Source organism: Gasterosteus aculeatus, chromosome 2 (assembly GCF_964276395.1).
Source record: "Gasterosteus aculeatus chromosome 2, fGasAcu3.hap1.1, whole genome shotgun sequence".
Classification (NCBI taxonomy): domain Eukaryota; kingdom Metazoa; phylum Chordata; class Actinopteri; order Perciformes; family Gasterosteidae; genus Gasterosteus; species Gasterosteus aculeatus.
Genome location: NC_135689.1, coordinates 13,853,255 through 13,869,794, shown reverse-complemented (window position 1 = coordinate 13,869,794; position 16,540 = coordinate 13,853,255). Strand labels below are relative to the sequence as shown.

The 16,540-nt window shown below is 41.5% G+C and overlaps 1 protein-coding gene across 3 annotated transcripts in view; it reads right to left on the bottom strand.

Annotated features, from left to right (window-relative positions):
• Positions 1-177: 177 nt before the first annotated feature.
• The window catches only part of tp73 (tumor protein p73), a 28,804-nt gene continuing 12,441 nt past the window's right edge, over positions 178-16,540 (bottom strand). For 2 of the 3 annotated variants that reach the window (XM_040193379.2, XM_040193380.2), the window contains exons 4-14: positions 12,988-13,236; positions 6,651-6,837; positions 6,351-6,466; positions 5,716-5,825; positions 5,230-5,372; positions 4,949-5,037; positions 4,541-4,668; positions 4,103-4,257; positions 3,793-3,925; positions 2,551-2,644; positions 178-2,260 (exon numbers count right to left, since the gene is read on the bottom strand). In XM_040193379.2, the coding sequence (XP_040049313.1) occupies positions 1,856-2,260; positions 2,551-2,644; positions 3,793-3,925; positions 4,103-4,257; positions 4,541-4,668; positions 4,949-5,037; positions 5,230-5,372; positions 5,716-5,825; positions 6,351-6,466; positions 6,651-6,837; positions 12,988-13,236 (1,809 nt within the window). In that variant the 3' untranslated portion in view covers positions 178-1,855. Of the gene's footprint in view, positions 2,261-2,550; positions 2,645-3,792; positions 3,926-4,102; positions 4,258-4,540; positions 4,669-4,948; positions 5,038-5,229; positions 5,373-5,715; positions 5,826-6,350; positions 6,467-6,650; positions 6,838-12,987; positions 13,237-14,128; positions 14,580-16,540 lie in introns of those variants that run through there. The other variant, XM_040193382.2, reaches the window with a different exon arrangement.

Genomic DNA, 16,540 nt, shown 5'->3' with positions numbered 1-16,540 from the left:
AGTGAACTTAGTGAAGAGTATTTCCACGACTTCACAGAAAATACATAATAACACAATATTTTCAAGTAAAATGGTCATTTATTATTAAGTGCTCTTTCCACTGGCCGACGATGTCATCCATAAAATGTTAATTTATGTTAATTCAAATACTTTTTCACTTTGATAAAGAGACAATAATTAAAGGGAAGCAAATATTTTAATAGCCATTAGTTTAAGAAAAGAAAACACCAAACTTAAAAACATCAGAAACTACTCAACATTAATGAACAGCAATAGTTACATAGATACATATCTCAATGATCGATACAAAACTGAGTTTTTGTCAGTTTTTCCTGACAAAAACTCCAGGAATATCAAAACAAGCACTATTTCTTTTTACATGCATAATAATTCATAATACTGATCACAAGCACAAATAATCCTCAATTATTTCACTTTCAAAGCATTAAAGTGCTTCTTTTTGACCAGTTGGTGGTAAGTGGGCAAAGTGATGTGTCTCTTTGTACGTCAGAAAGCATTTGTAAAGAAAATGGATGTCAGGTCAGCCATAAAAGTTATTATCATGGTACAAAGTCAAGTAGTTACTTCCAACATGCTGTATTTGACACCATTAGAGCCATGACACCATGGTTAATCATGCTTTATGGCAATCTAGAAATGAAACTGGAATGTTGCTATTAAATATCCACAAACATCTGCCATGAAGATACATACTAGGTTAACATCTAGCTATAATCAATACATGGGGGGCCTTGCCCTGCAAGGTTTTTCAAAATACACAAAGAACGACACAAATGCTACAGTTTTTTAGTGTCTAAACAGGGATGCAATTCTTAATTTCTTATCCAACATTCCGATTAAATCCCTGCTGTTAAGTTATAATACTGTTGTGATAGTTTGTCTCATGTGTTTTGCCATGTATTTCTGTATAAGTACAACAGTATTCTCCATGACCTTATAAAAAAGCAATGGATGAAATGTTTGACTTCTGATTACCTGTTGACTGTGATTTCCATTTGATTTCATGAATGCACACAATTAATACCAAAGCCCATTAAACGAATAAATGAATTAGGCATACTTAACTAAATATCCCTAAATTATCATAGCCATTATATTACATGCATGACCATGTATTCCCACAGCTGGGTTTTACAAGTTTTACAAGATTTACCAATTAGTTCTTTACATTGGTTCCTAAGAGGAGATACACTATTTTGAATCCAAATACCCTTTTTCAACCACATGCAGTCTAAAACATTTACAAGATACGATATATACATTTGTACAATGAAGGAAAACGGAACAACAATAATAAGTAAGTAACAATAAATAAGTCATCTGACAATTAACTTTGTGCATTCAAACACAAAATTCGAACTGGCAAATTGTGAATGGGTGATTCTTTTGCTGTGACATTTGTGCGTTAGTGAAATTGGTACACGCGTAGTAGACGCTAGTAAAAAAACATAAGGTGAGCAGCTAATCAACATTCCATTTTCCAGAAAGACATTTTTTTTATTAACCACGCACATATCTGGGTCCAAAAAAGTATATTCCAGAGACCATATGTGTTTAGCATTGACATCATCATGCTATTGCCACAATGGCATTTACTATTTAGACCTGAGATTATCAAACGTGTGGGTCTTACAACTTTTTCAATGACAGGGAAGTGCATTAAACTCAGTGAAATTTCTAGCAATCAAAGTAGAACTTGGTTCTGTGTCATATCACTGACGGGAATATGCCAGCAACACCAAGAAAGCACAACCAAAGGCCCGATCCACATGTATTTACTTTGTAAATAGGCTAATGCTGGCAACAAGATTGGATCCAAAGATGCTCTCCGGGCTCAATGAACATCACTTTCCATGAACTCCTCCTTGATGGAGTGCCTACTACTGCGCGACAGCTTGCAGTCGGGCATGTCAAAACCAAAGTCAGCCCATTCATCATTGGTTGCTGCCATCCCTGATGTCCCTACGACACCCGGCCGGTTGGGGATCGTGATGGTGTGGCGAACGCGAAAGTGCACAGCCTCCATGACGCGCTGCCGTTGGAGTTCCCCGCTGGCAGCCCCAATGGCCGCCATGGCAGATGCCGTCATGTTGCTGCTGGAGCGAAGAAGCTGCTGGCCGTGGTAGTCATGGTGATGAGTGGAGGCAGGCAGTTGGAGGGGAGCAACTTGTTTCATGTCCTGCAGACCTCGCCAGATGGCAAGGCGAAACTGCTCCGGTATCTTCAGGGCACTTAAATCCTGGTGAGACGTTGGAGAAATGTATATAAGAATGGAGGAGGAAACAATCCACAACGAATGGCAAGAAAGAGTGCGTGTGCATCGTCATTTGTTTGCTCGTCATTAGTGGGCAGAAAACTAGGGGATAGTTTCAGTAGGACTAGGTTAAATGTTTCCATCCTCAAGTGATTTTCAAAAGCTCCTCCCCTTTAAAGTGGACAAAGAAACAGTATTCTGTTTTCTATGAAGCTCTGGACACAGAAAAAGTTATTTTCACAGTGCGATTGCGATTGCAGGATCAGAGTGGTTACCTCCATGGAGAGAGTCTGGAGATGGTAGATGGACTGCAGGCCTTGGGAGGTGAAGTACTCAATGAAGTTCTGACAGCCCAGACTGGTTAGAAAACTGTTAGGGGAGAGAAGCAGGGCTGCTTAGACCGCCATTCGACCAAAGCTACACAGCTAAAATCAACTTCATTAATACTTCGGAAAAGTGCAACTGTGTTTCTGTTGAATAAACACTAACTTAATAATTAGAGTCTGCATTTATTTTACAGAATTGTTTATAAAAGAACCTTCCTCTGTTATGTTATGTCGTTATCTACTAATGTTATTTTTAGTTTATTTCAAAGGGGTTAGGCCACAGATCCGGCCTCAAGTGTGCTGAAACCATACAGCTTGATGCAGGAAGTGGAAGTAAAGCCATAAACATGCATTTATATTAATGATTCATAAGGCCATTCTTGCTTTGATGAAGAACCTTTATTATAAATACATGAAATGTTAACGTTTTGGCAACATACAGTGTAAATGAAAAAGAAGCTAACTGTTCAATTTTACCGTACAAAAAACATAACAATCTAGAAACCAGAAAGGTGGACAAAGTAAGTATGAAAACCTGTAAATTGAAAAGCAAAGTTTAAAACGACTTCACTGACACATTATAAAAATATAACAGTTTTTTTAATATATAAAAACCTGTCTGTATAGACAGAGTACATAGACATGATTTATGTGATTTTTAACCAAAGCTGGTTTTCTTAATATTGGCAAGCTTATGCAAAAACACCATCTTTTTTTGTAAATTACTTTTCGCCAGCTGACAAAGATCAGACAGACATTTTTAGACATACCTCACACGCTGGTGGCGGGATACTTTTTAAACGAAAATAGCCAAATTTTGGAAACAAAGTTACCAATACACATTTTCCAGTTTTACTGAAAACATTAGCGAACTACCCTTCTCCATTAACATAAGCTATTTAAATACATTATTTCCAGGCAGCCATTTCCCCAGTCGATCTTCATTATGGCACTGGCCATGTTTGGCAGTTTTGTGACGTACTAGCAAGCCTCTACAAAACAGCCATAATCACACACAACTGACTGCATAACACAGTTCAACCAAAGCAAATATTGCTGCAGCTTTAGGGAGTTTTACAACAACCAAACTAGCTGTGTTGGGCATCAACATTAGAATTCAACATCAACAAGTGCATGTGATTGTCCCTTTTCAGGAGGATTAAGAAGGAATGTCATTGGAGGGTGAGGTACCTGACAAGGCTGGGGTCAGGGTTATACGGAGGGGGCGGGCTGCAGTGGGAAGCAGACACTATAGTCTGACTGCTGTGTCCACCGTTCATATCACCATTTCCCTGCATGTGGTGGCTGTTGAGCATGTTTGAACCTGTGAGAATGGGGCGGGGTGATCAATGAAATACTGAGCGGCAGAATAGAACAAAGAGCTGAGCTATAATGGCACGAACAGGCTCTGTTTGCATTGATATTTTCTAATCGGAAAACTACAAAAATACACTTTATGATTATATCTTATTTGATTTAAATCACATATGTAGATGCTCACCCATATGCACGATGGAGGCGGGGCCAGTGGGGTGCTGCTGGGACTGCTGCCCAACCAGCTGGTTGACCGAGGGGGATTTGTTGAGGCCTCCGTGGACATTTTGCTTGTTCATGTTGGACAGTGGAGAGTAAGGAGAGGGGGATGCTATATGGCTCCTACAGAAAACAGGAAAATGTGACTCAGGTTAGCAGAATGTGTGTGTCTTTGTTAGTGAGAATGTGAAACACAACAGTTTGTGTTTGCTGAATTCAACAAACCTCTAAAGGTTCACAGAACTCATAGACTTCAGCTGGAAAACCATAAAACTAAGCTTTTTATATGCCTTTTTCGGATTGTATACACGTGTATGGGTCAATGCAATCCTTTCAGCATGTGTGCGTGTTTACTAGCATTTGCCTGTGTGCGTCTGTGGACAGTGTTACTGTTGGATTGACTCACGGCCGCTGCAGAAGTTGCTGCTGCGTTTGTTGTCTGTAGGAGTCCACCAGTGGCTGCGGCACCAGCTCCACCAGCTCCAAACTGTCTTTAATCTTCATCAGCAGCTCAAAGTTCTCCCGACCACGGACCTACATGCAAACACAACACATACAACGTGGCGGTTATTTAAAAAGGGAATATTTGTTTTCAGTGTTTGATCCTATTTGACTCTCTTGTAGTCAAGATATTGAGTTTTATAAAACACTAAACTAATTGACTTGACTCGTCGTCAATATATGTTTCCACATACTCGTATATGAATACAGGTGTGATAAAATCTCATATATCAAGTGTAAATCATCTCTATCTCATATTTATAAATAATAACTCTAGTGATGTACAATGATATGTTTTTTAAAAAACTCTTACGGGAATATAGTAAATCTCTTCTTCTCCATGCCGCCTCTTCCTCATGTTAATATTGGGACTGGGAATATTCGGAGGGCTCTGTTTGAAATCTGCAGAAGACAGACAAAGAATTATGATTGAACATGTTTCTGAAAAATCTCCATCCGTTATTCAGATGGAGCACTAAGACATCTCGGTTGATCGTTGAATGTACACCAACAGCCAGAAGGCGGACGACAGAAAAGTCACGTTACTATTTATATGTGTAGCTAACGTGAATGTGTCAGTTTGATTAAACTCACTGCGCTTGTTGGCGGTGCCATTTTTGGCCACACTCTCATGCAGGGCCTGTTGTTCCCTGAAGTGATCCTCGTCTGCTTTGCGGTCTCGGCCAGGACACGCACATATCCGACCTTCAAACGACCTCCTGCCCAACACTTGACCCCTGCATGGATGATCGGGGATGGAAAAAATATTTTAGTCTCGCACTAAAGCCTTTGGCTCCAGCCATACTGCTAAAGTGTACATTGCCATGTTAAATGGTACAAAATATGACTAGATGTAGATGTGTAGATGTAGATGGATGTGAAGTATATGATTGAGGTTGAGGTCTGTAGGTTGGTGTGTTCTCTCCTGTATCATTAACTATGTTGTAAAACATTTGAAGGTTCATGATATGTACGAATGCCCATGCCAGAAATAATCAAAAGAGATCACACGATATAGAGATGCTTTAGAGAACTTTATTTGAACTCTCTGCATGTATTAATTGCGAACTGTTGACTCACTCTCTGGTCTCCAACGTGATGATGATGAGGATGGGTCTTCTGTTCATGCCGCCCACACAGCTGCTGTTGCACATGAAGTTATAAAGGATGGTAGTAAACTCAGTCCCCACCTTGAAGCACAAAACAGAGAGTAGTTAGATGCTTTGTTGGTTTATTGACACTTTGTCCAAAGTGTGTCTTTGTTCACAAACAAACCTCCCTTTTCACACATAGATTTGACAGAAAATGTGCTAGTCCAGCACTAGAGGGCAGTGTTGCAGTGCACTTTGATGTGAAGTGGGACAATCACACTAAGCATTGACCTCCCCAGGTGCCTTCACAGTCATGATGATTTCTCACACTTGTACTTGTATGGACTTGCGTAACCCAGAAGTCGCATCCTCATCCCAGAAGCACCTCGGGAAAAAGGGACTGTATCTTTGAGATTGATTGAAATATTGTGTATGTATGTACATCATCACATGGATATCTTTCAGATATTTAGAAAGACAACAACCTACTAGGATTCACTTCATGAAAAGAGTAAATATCTCTAAATATGTTTGTACATTAACCCATAATGTCTGGTGCTTGAGCGCCGTCCCTACGGTTGCAATGCATTGTTTGTCTTCACGAGTAGCTGATGAACCACCGACCTGTGGAGCCTCATACGGCAAGAAGACACTCTGCCGGCCAGTGACAGGATCGTCCACGTACTGAGACAGGTTATTCCCTTCTACTCGGACCAGGTGACTGGCTGGTGCTGCTTGACCTGTGAAGAGAATGATGAGAGAACAGCAAAAAAAACACATGTCAAATCATCACCCATGAGCGACATGCTTGGTTATTACATGTTATGTCCTTCCCTTCAAGGCCCAACAACAAAATAGTTTGTGGACGTTATTGCTGACATGCAACGTCCGGGTGCAGTCGGTTACAGGACGTTGTTATCATACCATCGTTAAAGTCCCGCCCTAGTTCGTGGTTGGGGCAACGTTTGACCACTTCTGTGACGTGCTCCGCCTTCTTGTAGACGGGCATGGCTCTGATGATGCTGCCATGAGGAGGGGAGGAGGACAGCTTGATTTGGATTGGACAGGTCTTGGCGATCTGACAGTAGAGCTTCTTCAGCAAGGGAGAGTACTGGGTGGGAAAAGAGCACAGGAGCACAGAGGCTCGAGTCACTGGTCCGGGTTGTTCAGAACGCGACTATCAGTCATGGGAAAGTGAACTTACTGGCATAACACAATGTTTACCACGGGTTTGCATCCCCAAATGCAGGAAATTTACTTAATAGGAAATGAATACTTAATCTTGACTTCCAGTTGAAACTTTTGGACAGACACATTTGTAAAGTAATAAAATATAGTCTGGAGACCTCATCTATCAGCAGGACAACTAAAGAAGTATTGAAATAAAATAAAAAAGTAAATTAACACTTGAGAACAAATTTTGCATTTGAAGAAAGAGAGAACATGACAGGAAGGGGGAAACGGAAAATACGCAGACTGTTAAACAGTCAGCAGTAAACTTAGTCTGCGTAGTAAAAGTAATAAATGTGTTATTAAAAAGAACAACTTATTAACCCCAACCCTTGTGGTTGTGTCTGAGTCTATATACAAGCTGAAAAGAAAGGATTGATTAAATATTCAACATTTACCACTGCTAATCAGACGGGTACCTTAAAGTTCAATGAGAATATACTGATCTGTGCTGAAGCCAAATCTTCAAAGATTCCTCAGTTTACAAGCATCTACACACACACACACACACACACACACACACACACACACACACACACAAGATGTATCCAAGACATCGGGACAAGCGATGGAGAAGCCTTAACATGCCCCAACACAATCACAAAGTTTTATAAATCCTTCCTGTGGAAATACAACTGGGAACTAAATTGAGAAGACAGTGGTCCTGTTTGGACTTGCTACTGCGGCCTGAATACAAAAGTAACATTGGAACCTATGGCAGAAATACAGTACATTCAGACCAAGATCTGTGTGATATTAGAACTGCATTTAGCCTAGTGGTATTTAAAAATACAATTTAATTAATGTGATTATTTCATCTATTTTTAACAAACAATGCTGACGTCTTGTAAAAATCAGAGCAGGTCAAATCCCACATAATAGATAAATGACAAGAAAAAACAGAGAAAAAACAAAAACAAGAAAGGAGAGTCACCTTAATAGCTCTACTCAACCTGAACAAATACATGATCTGCACCAACCAGAATCCCATTTCAAACATCATTTTTCAGGTTTTCATCATATTATCATGTATTTGGTTATTGGTGTTATACATGTTTAGAGAATAGTTGGGATTAAACCCCCAAAACCTAAAAAACCACATCTTTAAACCAAGTACCATCCACCAATAATCAAGTTCACAAGTTTTGTTCACTTGGAAGCATTTGAATCCACATTCTGCCATCTTTACCTTTCCACACAAGTACATTTTACTTTCCTGAAAAAATATAACCAATTCAATTGTTGTATTACAAACTGGCTGTGTGGTTCGACAGAAATTGGGCTTCAGGAGGATTTTTCCGGCTCCAAAAGGTTGTGCTCGCCCAAGAAGGCGTATGCTTTCTGTTCTCTTTCTTAATCCCTGTCCTTAAAAAAATGCAATCATTGTTTAACATAAATTTCGAGTAACGTTTTAGCTTGGGCTCCTTTCTGCAATTTACTGCCAGGTATAACGTCCAGTTAAGAGTTTTTTTCATTTCAGGTAAATTTAAAAATTTCAAATATAATAAAAATAAGTATAATAAAAACTAACTAATAATCCAGTCTCTAGTTTCACTCTCCCAGACACCAGACAGGCCGGGAAGGAGTCATTCTGACAACAACTGCTTGAATTCCTTGTTGTGACACCGTCGCTAAGCCCCTCAAAACCACACACACACACCCTCAGCCATGAGCCCTACCTTGAGGGAAATGGTAATACCTGTACACACCATTACCTTTTCCCACCTAGCTTTCCCTGACAAGTCCCAACAGCCGGTCCATACCATAAATACATCATTTCTCTGAGATCCCCTATTTTTTTAGGGACCGCAGGACACTTCTTGAAGTAATAATCCCATTTCCAAAACTGATCTATAGTTATAATTATATTACATATATATATTATGTTTGAAAGGGGGATCATCGTGTTAAAATGTGGTTGTTTAATGCTCTACTCAAAAAAACCTTTGATAGGCTGCGGGTCCACGTGGGGTCAGGGTTCGGTTGCATCCTTTTTGGACATCGCAAAGTGCAGGGAAAAAAATTATAAATGACTTTTTCCCATTTTCAGCCTACCGGAGTACAGATGCCATGGGAGACGTCTCAACTCGTCCTCCACACAGACTAGTGTGCACATGCAGCGACTTGGCATAGACATTCACACACATACACACAAATGGGAATTGAGCTTTGTGTGTCATTGTTTGAAGTTTAGCACAGCATAAAGAAAATCTAAGTGCGTATGTTCTGTTGCAAATAGAAGATACAGGATGATGGATGAACCGGGCTCTGTATCGGGACGTAGAGAAGGATGAGGGGATGAAAAAACAAAAAGATGGAGAAAGAACTAACATCATCAGAGGCTAAACAGATTATTTGCTTTGTCAATGACCTGGAACAAATGGTCAAGGTAAGTTGGAAGAGAAAATCAAGAAATAAAAGAGGAAACGTTTGAATTACATTCAAATGTTCTGTAAAAAAACAGGCTCAGCAAAGAACCGTTATGCTTTGTGCCACTAAGTTTTATGGACTGCCAGCCTTCATATCCAAAGTCTAGTGGTAATGGTGATGTGTTCAATTTAACATTATTTACATGCTGGACTTCTCTCTTATCTGGAGGTCAGTTGTAGGCAATGCACCTAAAGCTATACAACACATGTATGAGCAGCTCATCTTTACATATGATCAAATGTGCTGGAAAAATCCAACAATGTTACAGTGTGATCCTGAATTTACATTATGATTCTGTGACAATAATCGTCCATTCGTATTGCAATCCCACCCAGCCATCCATCCATCGCCCCATGCCTCTACGCCAGGGCTGGACCAGTGGAGGCAGGTCCTAACAGGCAACTGAGACAGGGTGATAATTGCCAGACTGTCATCCATATACACAAGCTACAACTTGCCCACCGCAAATTTGTTTAACTGCCCCAATATTGAAGATATCGAAAGACATACATAGGCACACTGAGCTGTACTCGATGGATGCAAATCATCTCCAAAACCTCCCATGGTATACGGTGAAGGTAATTGATCTAATCCTAATCCTGAAATAATCGTTGAGTCATTCAAACCTCACATGTTTGCCTCAGAAGGTCCTTTTGCGTTCATATCGATTGCTAATCCGTAATCAGGGATGCACTAACAACACTGGTGCAGTACAGGGATATTGTAAAACTAATTTGAAAGACTTAATATACACACATGTGTGTTGTCAGTGACAATAAACATAATCTTGGTATAGATTGTAGCGCATGCCCAGCTGGTGGGCCAACGGTGATGTGGCTGCAGATGATGCGTTGGCAAAGAGGGCATTGGGCACGGCGTGTTGGGGCCTGCGTCCTAACGGAAAGAGGCTAATAGCTGGGATGATCAGCTTCTGACGAGCCGCCTTGCAGTGCTTGCTCGAGCCCGCACCCACCGCGCCAGACCCCCTCCCCTTCCTGACACATACCGTATGTACACACACACATGCACACAAGCTGAGATCTGAGTGAGGTCTTATTATTTGACGAGGCGGTGGTATTAGATCTCATTTCCAGCCACAGTGATGCCTCCCTGCATCCAAGCCAAGGAATCATCTTCAAGAGAGCGCTAGAGTTTCAGAGCTTCAGAGCTATTATCACTAATGCACTGTGTCTTGACGAGACAGGAGGGGGACCAGCCTCCAGACTAGATTAACATGGACTTGAATGGAATTACTGAATGTGGAAACATCAAAAATGTATCCTGTCTTCTGGTCCAATCTTTTCGAGGGGCATTGAGGTAACTTATTATAGTCAATATGCCCCAATGACATTCGGCGTTCCCCACTGCCTGAGGCCACAAGAAATCACAAGAAGCCCCAGAGACTGTTAACGCTTCATTTGAACAAGGTGATTCAGTTTGGTTCCCATTCTTTTGTTTCTATCATGTTCAAACCTGGGACTTGCGCGCACACACACACACACACACACACACACACACACACACACACACAGACATGCATGGACATTAGACATACACAGATCTTCCTGAATCACTTGTCTATATTTTTGGAAATCCCCTTCCCTCCCTTTAGTAGAATTATATTCATTCCAAGAGGCTTAACTGTAATCCTTTTTTATCTACTAGTGACATGATGGGAGACTCAATCTAAACTTGGCAAACCTTTAAGTGCACTTAGTTTTCTTGGTTAGTTTTTCCTGCGACACATTGAAAAAACTTCTACATTTTGATATGAAACTTTTTAAAGGAAACAACAGTATTACTGTAGATGCTACATGGTGTGTACTATCTAACTATTTGTCAGGTAATCTATACAGATATATAACTATCTATGAGATAATCAATAGTATCATATCATATCCTATAGGATCAAACATGATCATACTACTCTATTCCACATATATGTTATACTCAGGCAAAAAAACAAACAAAGCCTTACAGTAAACTCCATAAAAGCTGTGTGCAATCACCCAGTGTCTCTCTCATTGTAATCCTTACTGTTAAATCGTAGCAGAGCAGTCTGAATAATCACAGGTTTCTTCAAAATCTGTTTTTCTGCTGCGTCACCATCTGTATCTTAAGTCGTGTGCCAGTCAGAAACTGCGTTGTCTCCCTTTTCCTTGTAACAAAAAAATTCTGAGACTTGAATTGTTCGGGCAAGTGGATTGGGGTAATTAAACTAATATCCATGCAAATCATGGTCAACTACAGGAGTTTATTTGTTGAGTTGATGGGACTGCAGGCCGATTATAGATACAGAAGATGTATTGGCAAGATCTATAGCCCTTTAATCAAGTTATTAGGAATATTACAAATGGTAAAGAGTCCTAATGGGCATTTTTAACCAGGTCAAAACAGGTTAATACAAGATTTTATAGAATTTCTCGGGTAAAACAAGGTTGTTGTTGTTTTTCCTGTTTTGCGAGGTTTCTGTTGATGTAGTCTGGCTGCGAGAAAGAGCTGAGTCAGAGCTTGGAAGTGAGGGAGACGAGTTGATCGGCATACAGGAGAAGACAAGACAAAACTTTAGGCGCCGGAGGGGACAGCCATGAGTGTGTGTTAAGAACCGAGGAAGAAAGAGACGGAGAAAGATAAGAAGCAGGTCAAAGACCACCACTCTAATGTTCAGAAGGGGATCTTCTTACACCACTGAGGCCTCGGTAAAGGAGCCCACCATGCATGGTTACTTCCAGCAAACACAGCCATGGAGGAGCCCCCCAGTTAATCTCACACACACACACACACACACACACACACACACACACACACACACACACACACACACACACACACACACACACACACACACACACACACACACACACACACACACACACACACACACACACACACACACTTCCAGTGAGGGATGTGCAGTTTGTCTCTTGCTTCTCTTGTTTCAGGGAGGTCAACTGTGTGACAATCGGAGGTGACACCTTTGCAGCGGGGGATTTCTCATCAGCTCATGACAAATGACACAGCTCTTCTTTCACGTGTCTCTCACCACTTTGCCATCACAAGGTAGTTGTGTGGATGGTCTTCTCCTAAATTGCTGCGATCTTGGTTTGTTCTTCTACCCAATAGAATGGTAAAATATTCCCAATCAGTAGTATGCAACCACTGCTGCTGTGTATTTGTGGCAAGCACAATATATCATTAAAAATCTTTTCATCACACTTACAAAAACATGAGTACAAGCATGTCTCAAAAGTCCAATTAAATACCGGGTGCTGACTTTCAGTAACACTATATGGTTTTAGAAAACCTTTCTCGACCTCGCACCAAACTTTCCCCATCGTATCCATCACGTTGGATTTGACTAGGAGAGGTGAGTAAAGAGCAAGATGAATCACTGCATGCAACTCTCTCTCGCATGCGACAAGCCTGCACATGTGCCAGCTTGAGTGAGTGTGTGTGAAATAAAGTGTGCTTGTTTATGCGTGTGCACAGTTGTCACTAAGTAAGAAAAAGATGGTAAAGCACAGAAGAACACACACACAAACACGCGTGTACACACGCACGTGCACATACTGCAAAAAGCCGAGAAAGTGTGTGTACTCACGGTCCATGTGGCAGACTTGGCGGTGCTCGACTGCTGGAAGGACACCTGGAAGGTGTGCAGCCCGGGGTAGTCGGTGTTGGAGGGGATGGCCGGGGCAGGTGACAGGCCCTCAAAGGTTGAGTTGGGTTGGGAGTAGGGTGAGGGGGTGGGCACGGCCGACGAGGAGGCGTTCTCAGAGCTGTAGGGGCTGGCGGACGTCGCGCGGCTCCCCAGGCTCTCCATGCTGCTGCTCAGCAAGTTGTATTGGGACTGGTGAGAAAAGAAGAGTGAAGAAATCGAGGTGAGCAGTGAGAGGGAGGGAAGGAGGGAGGAGGGGTGGAGGGGGGGGGGGGTACAGGTAGAGGTGTGGGACAGACAGGGGTTTGGAGGCTAAAAAGGAGGTCGGATTACAGCGGGTTGCAGGTGTGTTAGACAGGGTGCATGTGTGTTCAGGTGTCCGTGATAAACACCAGGTCCCTTCTGTGCGATTCATACATGAAAAAGATTTGGTAGTATGGTCACATGACACGTGTGTGTGTGTGTGTGTGTGTGTGTGTGTGTGTGTGTGTGTGTGTCTCGCAGTAGCCTCCTTGGGGCTATTCGAGCGAGTTGTAAAACACAGGCGTAATCTGCCTAATCGCCTGCCATTCCCCTCTTTTCCCCTCCGCCGTGTTTGAGAAAACAGAAGACTTGTTGCGCTGAAGTGTGTGGTGACACACTTGTCAAAATGAGTGCGCTCTGTGAGTGTCCTATATAGTTGAGCCCAACCTTAGAAGCTACGGTGGACAGGAAACTGCTTCGTGGCTGCTCCTGTTAGTACTTTTTGGATCAGCCACGTTCATGTTAGTTCCCTGTCGCACAACTTTAACAAAAAACACTGAAAGGTTCAAAAGCCCGAGGAGCAAACCACAATACCGGTACTCCTCCTACCCCCGACTAAGACACTTTCTTCGCTTTCTTTGAACAACAAACTATTATCCTATCGATTTAACAGCAGTTGATTCCGATTCAACACGTAAAAAAATAAATACATCTGTAAATAAATGTATATATGTGCCAAATAACTGACACTGATGAAAGGCTGCAAACAGCTGAACACTGAAACAGCAACACACACACACACACAATTACCCTATTGTAGCATAAAATAAAAAAATGTTACCTTCTTTTTCACGTAGTACATCTTCTAGTCCTTTAGTCTCATTTATCAACCTTCCATTCAGAAACGTCCAACCAGGTCAAAGCAAAGAGAGTGCAGGAGCATTGCCTAAGCAGAGAGTTCAAGTGAGGAGTGCACCAGTGGACAACCGACACACTCACACACACGCGGACACATGTGCAGCCAGGACAAGCAGAAAGGTGAGGACTGGAGCGGAGAGAGAGAAACAATAGAATGAGACGAAGGGAGAGAAGGAGAGAGGGAAAGACGTATGGGAACCAAAAGAATGGTACAAGTTCTAATTATGGCAAGTCCGGACATAGACGGCAATGCCGGGGCCACATGTGCACACACGCTCCACAACACCTTGTGAAGCCCTGCACTAAGTAAACACTGTCTGGTCTGACAGAGAGTGGGAGACAGAAAGAGAGAGAGAGAAGAAGAAGAAGAGGGAAAACACATGAAAGAACCAGAGTTCAAGGGTCAGACCCACCCAGTGTTGCATATCAATAAAGCATTAGCAGGCAGGGCTGAGCCACTTGGACACTATAGAGAAAATCATTGTTACTGCATGGAAAGGATCTGAATACATGTTTGTTTTTTATTGTATTATCTAAGGATGTTTTAAGGCTGGATAAAAAGGAGTTTTTACTATGACAACTCATCGATCAGTGCATTTAATCAGCAGATCTGTAGTTTCTCAACGAAGAAACTCACAGAAGCAATACTGTTCCATATTCCACATTCCATATGTTACTTGGAAATTTTTCAGAGCAGAAAAAAACGGAATTATCTTTGTTATTATTTTTTTTCCCCGCTTTTCGGAGGGATTCTAGTGTGAATATTTAAGTGGTGCACAGAAATTTCACCAAATAAAACTTCAAATAAACTAACTAAAAACTGCGTCAAAGGCGACTAATGAAATATCCTCTGCAGCTAAAACTAAAAAGATTACTAATCCCATTGAGAGATAAAACAAACTCCTTGACCTGTTGGTCACAAATAATTCAATTTTTCTGTTCACTCTCTTAAGACCGGGAGAAGACAAAGTACAACAGATACCATGAGTTTACCTCAAAGCACGATTGCAGTGCTATCCTACCCCAAGGCCTCCATTTCGCACCTCACGTTCATGTAGTCCGGGGGGGGCTGGGAGTCATTATTCTCACTTAATTACAAAACCCCAATCCTCAGCAAAATACAGCATCACTTAATCGCTGCTCTGCTTTGTATTTTTAACATCAGACACCAAAAACGAACACAGACACACCTGAGACAAGGTAGCATGAGGATATGTAGACTAAACCTCTGGTCTATACGTAATCGTACTATGTAGGAAAAATGACGACGCACTGGGTATTTGGATCTATACATGCATCCATGCAACTCAGGTACATCCAGCACCACACACCATATAAGAGACACAACGGGGTGAGGGTTTTTTGGATTAAAGAAGGATTTTCAAGACATAACATTTTTCTATTTACCCGCATGTGCCCTACTGGGCGTTTTTATCATGAAAGGTTTATAAAAGAGATATAAGATCTAAGTGACTACCTTTCAAATCTCCTTCAACAAGTCTTGTCAATGGGCTTTACAAACACAGGTAAGCCCAGGTGTGTGCGTCAACGACACTGACACACACACACACACACACACACATGGAAACGTGCACGCACGCTGTCATACAACCCTGTGCGCTCACAGGTGGGCATGGTTTTAAAACCTAAACTCGATCCATAACAAGTTGAAACAGAGCTAAACCCTCAGCCGCCGCAGTGTGAGTTAGTGCGTGTGTGTGTGTCTGTGAATAAGTGTTTAACATTCCCATCCCAGCAGCATCTGATGTCGCCTGTGGGCAGCCATCCTGGTAGCTGCCACTCAAAGTCAAGCTTTAAAGCCTCAAAGTATTTAGGAACATAGATAGGCCTCCTTCACTTGTCAAGGGAAGGAAAAACATTATAGGATGGGAATAATTCCCCCCGCTAGTGACCTCAGTGTACAGCTACTCGTTAAACAGGTCATAAGACTCTGTTATATGACGTTAGGCTTCAAAAATGACATAATTTTAAAACTGTACTACGTCTTGACCATGCAAGCCCTGTGAAATAGAGATGAGGAGGAGAGGAAGTAAAATGTGCATGTGTGAGAAGGTCGCCCTCTGTTGGGAAGGTTTGGTAAAGTGCATTAACGTTGTGTGACATTTGACATTTTCAAGAGGGTCACGTTCATGTCAACTTATATACGTATAAATATAAATAATAAACGTAAATCGAAATATATATATATATCTATATATATGGATATATCTATACATATAAGTATAGAAAATGTAACAAATATTATTTAAACATCCATGAAAGAAAAGAAATGACACAGGCTTGATTTTCCACTCTCTCTCAAACACTATGCGTC